The sequence below is a fragment of the Telopea speciosissima genome, chromosome 4 (genome assembly GCF_018873765.1).
Source record: "Telopea speciosissima isolate NSW1024214 ecotype Mountain lineage chromosome 4, Tspe_v1, whole genome shotgun sequence".
Classification (NCBI taxonomy): Eukaryota; Viridiplantae; Streptophyta; class Magnoliopsida; order Proteales; family Proteaceae; genus Telopea; species Telopea speciosissima.
In genome coordinates, this window is record NC_057919.1 from 71951320 (window position 1) to 71959585 (window position 8266).

General features: G+C 39.5%; 1 protein-coding gene across 1 annotated transcript in view; it reads left to right on the plus strand.

Moving 5' to 3' along the window:
• LOC122658344 (DEAD-box ATP-dependent RNA helicase 3, chloroplastic-like) overlaps nucleotides 1-7334 on the plus strand; it is a 70780-nt gene extending 63446 nt beyond the window's left edge. The window contains exon 7 of the mRNA XM_043853261.1: nucleotides 7111-7334. Coding sequence (XP_043709196.1) covers nucleotides 7111-7148 — 38 coding nt within the window. The 3' untranslated portion in view covers nucleotides 7149-7334. The remainder of the gene's footprint in view (nucleotides 1-7110) is intronic.
• Nucleotides 7335-8266: the final 932 nt, after the last annotated feature.

Here is an 8266-nt window from a genome sequence, read left to right on the forward strand (position 1 = left end):
TGATAATCCTGAAAACAGATTACTGAGGTGGAATTGAATTTCTTTGAGCTGTTTGCCTTATTTGCAATTGAATTTTTTTGACTTTGGGTGTTAACCCCACTTTGTAAGTTTGTTTCTTCATCATGTCTAGGATCAGTGGATTGAAAGGGGTTGTTTGGAGAAGTCCTACCTGGGAAGAATAGTCTCTGTTTGGGTAGAGTGGTTACTCCCCATTTGGTTTAGGTATCATCCCCACTTTTTCATGTATTCCTACATTATGTCAGTTGTTAGAGGATGAGCCCACGTTCCACCCCAAAGGAATGACAGAGATATATTCAACTGTGACCACCGTGGGAAATCTGGACACACTCGAGAGAGATGTTGGATACTTTATGGTTGTTACCCTAGTATGCATGGCAGCAGGAGAGGGGGAGCCAGAGCCCACACTATGATGACTGAAGTATTCAGCTTCCACTTTACATGCCTCTACATCTGCTCCTTCCACTGCCTTTACGTGGGTCATTGATTCTGGAGCCACTAACCATTTGAATAGCATATCTCAGTGTTATGATTTCTACTCTATCTGTTCCGGTAAGGAAAAGGTTAGGGTTGTTGATGGTTCCCTTGACTCTGTTCATGTTCCTTAGTTTAACGCTAACCTTTTATCTGTGAGCCACCTAACCAAATCTTTGAATTGTTGTCACTTTTTTTTTCATTTCATTATGCTTTTCAGGATTTGCTGACGAAGAGGATTATTGGCAGGGGACGCGAGGAAAATGGACTCTACCTTTTTGATCCAGGAACATCCCCTCTACCTACTATTCAGTCCTATGCGTATTGGTGTAGTGACAACAGTTCCGTTGACTCTGTGATGTTGTGGCATCAACATATGGGCACCCTTATTTTGGTGTTATAAGAAACAAATTGCTACAATTGTTTTCTTCTATTCCCTCTTCCTATGTATTTCAGTGTGAACCTTGTTTGTTTGCTAAACATTATCGTTCTCCTTATCCTTACCATGACAATAGATTCATCGTTCGCTTTTATATTGTACATATTGATGTTTGGGGAATTTTTCCCACTACTTTATTTGGTTATCGTTATTTCGTTTCCTTGATGATTATTCCCGGTCCACTTGAATTTTTTTGCTGAAACATAAGAGTGATGTATATGACGCCTTTGAAAATATTCTTTCAGCTGGTTCGTACTTCGTTTGAAACTAAAATCAAAATTGTTCGTTCTGGTAAAGAAGTGGTGGCCTCCAAAACTTTTCCACTGATTCTGACATTATTCATCAGGTAGCTTGTGTTGACACACCCCAATAGAATGGGGGTAGCTGAGAGGAAAAATCGTCATTTATTGGAGTTTAAAAGTCTTTTAATTGGCATGCATGTTCCAAATTGTTTTTGGTTTGAAGCTCTTCTTACAACTGCCTTTTCAATCAACCACATGCCCACTAAATTTCTTGGCTCCAAATCCCGTCTTGAAACATTTTCTCCTTAGACATCTGCTTTCTCTCTTCCTCCCAAGGTATTTGGGTGTGTCTGCTACGTCCGTGTCAATAAATCTGCTAGGACTAAGCTTGACCCCATGACACTCAAATGCCTTTTTCTTGGATATTCCTCCTTTATCAAGAGGTATAAGTGCTACCATCCCTCTTCCCGAAGGCGACTTCTCTCCAAAGATGTTACCTTCTTTAAATCTATACCTTTCTTCACTACTTCTCATCAGCATCCTCTTTATGGGGAGAATAGTGGGAATGAAGAGGCTGTTGATATCCCTTTCCTTCCACCTTTGCGTACTTCTCCATTTCTGTTTGATATTGGGAAACACAAAGAAGGGGTTGTTATTGATATTGATGATCAATCAAGTGTTGATTTTGACAATACGAAGGAGTTAAATGTATACAAAAGAGGTTGTTGGAGGAAGAAGACCTGCCAAGAGTCTTTTTTGGATCCACATCCTGAGCTCCATCCTCCTCAGTCAGGTGACATCCCTTCTCTTCCTTCTGATTTAGACATTCCTATTGCTGTTAGAAAGGGGAAGGGAGTTTGCATTAATCCTATTTCCCAGTTTGTTTCCTATGATGTCCTCTCTCCTTCAGGTCTTGCTTTTACTATTGCCCTCTCCTCTGCTTTCATTCCCAATAATGTCACAGAGGCTATGTTTGACCCAAAGCGGAAGCAAGTAATGTCTGAGAAAATGATGGCTCTTGAAAAGAATGGTACTTGGAAATTGGTAGATCTTCCCAGGAGGAGAGTTCCAATTGGATGCAGGTGGATATACACAATGAAGTATCGGTCAGATGATGCGGTTGAGAGGTACAAAGCAAGGTTGGTGGCTAAGCATAATTCTATAATTGTACGGGATTGACTATCAAGAGACATTTGCTCTTGTAACTAAGCATAATTCTATAAGGGGTCCTCTTATCATTGGCAACAAATAGAGATTGACCACTATATCAGTTGGATGCGAAGAATGTTTTTCTCCATGGTGACTTACAGGAGGAAGTGGACATGCAACCCCCTCCTGGCTTCAAGTTCCCTTTAGCGGAAGGGAAGGTGTGTCTTCTCAAGAAGGCCTTATATGGTCTAAAATAGTCTCCAAAGCTTGGTTTGAGAGGGTCAGGCAGGCTAATCTGAAGAATGGGTATTCACAGAATCAAGCTGATCCTTATTTACCCTGTGAGGTAATGGTACTATTACAACCCTTATTGTCTATGTTGATGACATTGTAGTGATTGGAGATGACAGAGCTGAGATAGCTAGGTTGAAGACCTACCTGGCTCAACAATTTGAGATTAAAGATTTGGGTCCGTTGAAGTATTTATTGGGAATTGAAGTGTCAAGATCCAAGAGAGGAATCAACATATGTCAAAGGAGTTTGTTCTTGATTTGTTGAAAGAGATAGGGATGTTAGGCTGCAAACCAACAAGTTCTCCTATTGAGCAGAATCACTGACTCACTTAGATATTTCTTATGCAGTAGGAGTGGTGAGTCAGTTTATGCATGCTCCCCAGAGTGAGCACTTGGATGCTGTATACCGCATTCTTAGATACTTGAAGTCCTCTCAAGGGAAAGGACTATTGTATGCCAGGCTCAATCACTTGAGAGTCGAAGGTTTCACAGATGCCGATTGGGCTGGATCCATCTCAGACAAAAGGTCTACATCTGGTTATTGCACATTTGTGTGTGTGTGGGAGGGGTTTAACTTAGTCACATGGAGAAGCAAGAAACAGCCTATGGTAGCTAGATCCAGTACAGAAGTAGAATTTTGAGATATAGCTCATGGAGTTTTCGAACTCATGGTTGAGACGATTGGTCCAGGAGTTGGGATTTAACACTGAAGGACCTATGCGGCTCTACTGTAATAACAAGGCAGCTATAAGCATTGCTCAGAATCCGGTACAACATGACAGAACAAAGCACATCGAAGTGGACCTGCACTTCATCAAGGAGAAGATAGACTTTGGTTGCATTTGTACCCCTTTTGTGAAGACTGGTGGTTAATTGGCACACATGTTCACCAAAGGGCTTACTTCTCTCTAGTTTGAGACCCTATTATGCAAGCTGGGATAGACTTCTGTTCAATTTGAGACCCTATTATGCAAGTTGGGAATGCATGACATTTATTCTCTAGTTTGAGGGGGAGTGTTAGTTTATGTTGTAAGGGTACTTTAGGAACTACTTTGTTGTCTAGTTGCCTTATATTGTAAGTTGATTTGTTACCACTTACATCCCTAGGGAGGTGCATGTAATTTTAAAAACAATGACAACAACAAACTCATCCTTATTCGAACTTAATGGGGTCAACTACATGGATACAACCAAAACAAAGCAGAGAAAATAGAGTTCTGACCAAAAAGGGAAAGAAAAGATGGGGATAGAGATGAGAAATGAAAAAAGACAAATGAAAGTTGGGAAATAAATAGAAAAATAAAAGATGAGAGATAGTAAGAGGAAAGAGGCATAGCCCAGGACGTCATAAGAATCTCAACTAAATGGGGTCTACTACATGGATCCTTGCTCTCCAATAGGCTCTATCCAAGGTCATACTTGGTACAAGACCTAGCCTATGCATGTCCTTCCTCACTACTTCTACTATGGTCATTTTAGGCCTGCCCCTAGCTCTTTTAGCTCCTTCAATCGGAATCATTTCACTCCTACTTACTGGGGCGTCCCTAGTCCTCCGTTGGATAGGACCATACCACCTTAAACGACTCTCTTGAAGCTTGTTATTGACCGGGGCTACTCCCAAGTCCGCTCTTATACGGTTATTTCGTACTTTATCCCTGTTTTTGCATACATCCATCTTAACATCCTCATCTCTGCTACACAAAGCTTCTCAATATGACACTTCTTAACTGTCCAACATTCTGCCCCATACATCATGGCCGGTCGTACAACAGTCTTATAGAACTTTCCTTTAAGCTTTAAAGGAATACGTCGGTCACACAGCACTCTGGACGCACCTCCCCACTTCATCCATCCCACTTTAATTCTCTACGAAACATCATCCTCTATGTCACCTTCTTTATTTATGATTGACCCCAGATATCTAAAATAGTCACTAGACTCACTATGCGGTATCTCTCTTTCCTCAATTTGCACCATATTAGTATCCATCATAGTGACGGAAATTATACATCATATACGCGTCTTCCTTCTACTGATCTTAAAGCCTCTTATTTCCAAGGTTAACCTCCAAAGCTCTAACTTATAGGTAATCCCTTCTTTTGTCTCATCCACCAAAACGATATCATCGGTGAAGAGCATACACCACGGGACCTCGTCTTGAATGCTCTTGGTTAGATCGTCCATGATAGGCGCAAATAGGTAAGGACTTAAGGCTGAACCATGATGTAACCCAATTGAAATTGGGAATTCCTTGCCCCGACCTCCCACAGATCTCACACTAGTCACCACGCCATCATACATCTATAATGGCATCCACATATTTACTTGACACCCTTCTCTTCACTAGCACATGTTGGATTAGATCTCTAGGGACTCGGTCATAGGCATTTTCCAGATCAATAAAGGCCATATGGATATCCTTCTTGCTATGTCTATATTTTTCCATGAGCCTCCTTAATAAGTAAATAGGTTTTGTAGTGGATCTATCTTGCATAAAACCAAATTGGTTCGTCGATATATGAGTCTATCTTCTCAAACATGCTTTAATAACCTTTTCTCACAGTTTCATAGTGTGACTCATTAGCTTTATACTTCTATAGTTATTACAGTTTTGGATATCTTCTTTATTTTTGTGGATCGAGACTGCAATACTTCTCCTTTCATTTGGCATCTTCCTTGTGTTCATAATCCTGTTAAACATATTGGTTAACCAATAAACCCCACAACCTCCTAGGGTCTTCTATACTTCAATTGCCATCTCATCTAGGCCTGGTGTTTTGCCTGCTTTCATCTTTCTTAAGGCTTCTTTAACTTCCGCTACAGTAACCTTTCGTACATATTTATGACGTGTGGTGTCTTGTTGAAAAATGTAATCGTGTAGGTCATTTCTACTCGACCTATCTCCATTTAGTAGGTCACAAATATTCTCATCCCATCTCTTCACAATGTCCTCGTCCCTTTACCAAAAATCTTCTGTCATCAATCTTTATACACTTCACCTAATTGAAATCTCTACTCTTCCTTTCTCTCATCTTAGCTATCTTATATAGAGTGTTTTCTCCTTCTTTTGTTTTTAGGTTGATATAGAGATCCTCATATTTCTTTGCCCTAGCCATCCCCACAATCTTCCTAGCTTCGTTTCTTGCATCATTATACCTCTTTTTATCCTTTGTTTCCTTAGTCCTTTGCCATGTTTTAAAACATACTTTCTTGGTCTTAATAGCTGCTTGGACCTCATCGTTCCACCACCAAGTTTCCCTAGGGGCCTGACGACTACCCTTCGCTTCCCCTAGCACATCTTTGGCAACCATCTTAATACAACATTGTGAAGAGTTGTATGCAATATCTTTCATGTTATTAGTGAAGTAATATAAGTGTGGAGGAGATATCTCTCCAACACACAACATTGCACCATCTTTTCTCTTCTTCTCCAACCTTCTACTTTCATCTTTCTCCTTGTTCTTTTACATTCTTCAACTTCCAACTTTGGAAACATAGCATTTTTGCCCCTTTGAGTTGCTTCTTTCCTAATCTAAATGTTAATGCCTTTTGAGCATCCCTGGACTATGCTAAACCCTTTAATGAGTTAATGATGGATCCACCAGAGGCTCTCTTAACCATCTTAAACATAGTTGTTGAGGCGTCGCCTAGGAGACGTCTAGGCGTCCAGGCGCCTTGGTTGCTTTGTTGATTTTAAGTATCTTAACGTATCCGCCGATACTAACCGATATGTATCTTATTTTTAGGGTACCGTTACGATACCTAAAAAAGTATGAACTGTATGGGGTTGATATGTGAACCGATATGGTTGATACTTGTCGATACACTTGTTACATCTCTTATAAACTATATGACTCGATCATTGACTCAAAAGTCAAAACTTTTACCAAGAGCTCCTGTAAGGCATTGTAATTAATTTTGTTTTGGCAAAATCAATTTGATTCCTTGTTTCTACTGCCAAAAGCAACTCTATTAGTATTGATTTCATCATCATTTGGTAATTAAACAACTCGCAATCAAGGATCAAAATCATCTTTACACAAAAATATTTTTATATGAAAACTTTGAATTTTTTGCTCCATTATTGTTTTTTATTGTCATTTTTTGCAATGGGTCACTAGGTTATTGAAAACCAACCTGAATGATTGCATCAAACAAGGTTTTCTTTTGCGATGAGGTGTGTATCTAAACCCTAAATCTTCCCTAAACTGAAAATGACTTTTTTTTTTTGTATTAGTGCAGAGTAAAAAACTTCATCCTTTATACATAATCAATTGAATGCACTTGTCTCGTACTTTTTTCTCCTCTTTATACATGATATATTTTACATATTACTTAATTATTATGTTTTATGCTTCAAAACTGTATTTCGCATGTATCCTAAACATTTGCATGTGTATCTTTAGTGTATCTTGTGTTGCGCCTCTCCGATACAATATGATACATCTCTTAAAATCACCTTTCCACTGGCGGCTAACTGAGTCTTTTTCATCTTTAATGCATGCTTTTGCAGTTGCCTGCGTTGGAAGTTGATGACATGCCTAGTGATAATTATGGTAGGTTTTCTAACAGAGGACGTGGTTCACGAGGAGGTTCAAGAGAAAGGGCGGGATTTAGAGGTTCCCGTGGTTTGGAAGGTGCTTGGGATTCTGATGACGAGGATGTCCTCCGGCGCAAAGGCAGGAACTACAGAACTGACGACAGTTGGTCTCGGAACTCAAGAAGGAATAATGATAATTGGCTAATCAGTAGTAGACAATCAAATCGTTCATCATCTTTTGGGAGTAGAGAAAGGTATTTATGCCTCTTTCCCTGATACTGGCATACATATTTTCTAGATATCTTTGTGTGTGTGTGTGTGTGTGAGAGAGAGAGAGAGAGAGACCTTTTATATAAATTAATTCAAATCCTGTGGACCTGTCTGGCTCGGCTCGTATACCTTTTCTTTTTAGTCGAAAGGCCTCTCTTCACGGGGTAAAATTGTGCTTATTAAACATGTTTAAAACTTTTGATCGCTTTTTGGAGGATGGTTAGGAGATTCTAAAAATGTCCCTACAAATCTGAATACATGGAAAAGAAGGTTATGTGAAAAGAAGTCATAGAAAAGGAATAGCTGTCTTATTTTCAGGGCGGGTATACAGCCATATAGGTATCCTTGCCTTCAAGTTCAATTTCCTTTCCTGTCCTCCAATGCTGCTCTGAATCCCCTTGGTTCAATATTAATATTTTATGGACTTCTCCTTCAAGGATTAAGTCTGTCAAACACTTGAACTCCATCTTCTTCTTCACTATCATTCCCCACTCCATCTCCTTCGAGGATCGACTTACTTAGAGACTCAAAATTCATTTGCCCCCTTCATTTTCAACTACCTTCTCTGTGAGAAACTTACTTGGAGTTGAGACTTGAGAGACTCTTGTGACTTACCCATGATTTCCTGATTAGAAAGAAACCGCATGTCAGTTTTTAATAAAAAACTTTGCAATGCTCTACATTTAATGAAATTTAGTAGTAGTCTTTTATGAATATCAATTGTCGATTTGATGCAAGAACCATGAGGTCTAGGCAAAATGAGACTTCTCCAGTTTTGCAGCTTCCCTATGCCCAGGTCTATGAAAAATGAAAAATCATGTAAAACACTGCCCCCATGTTT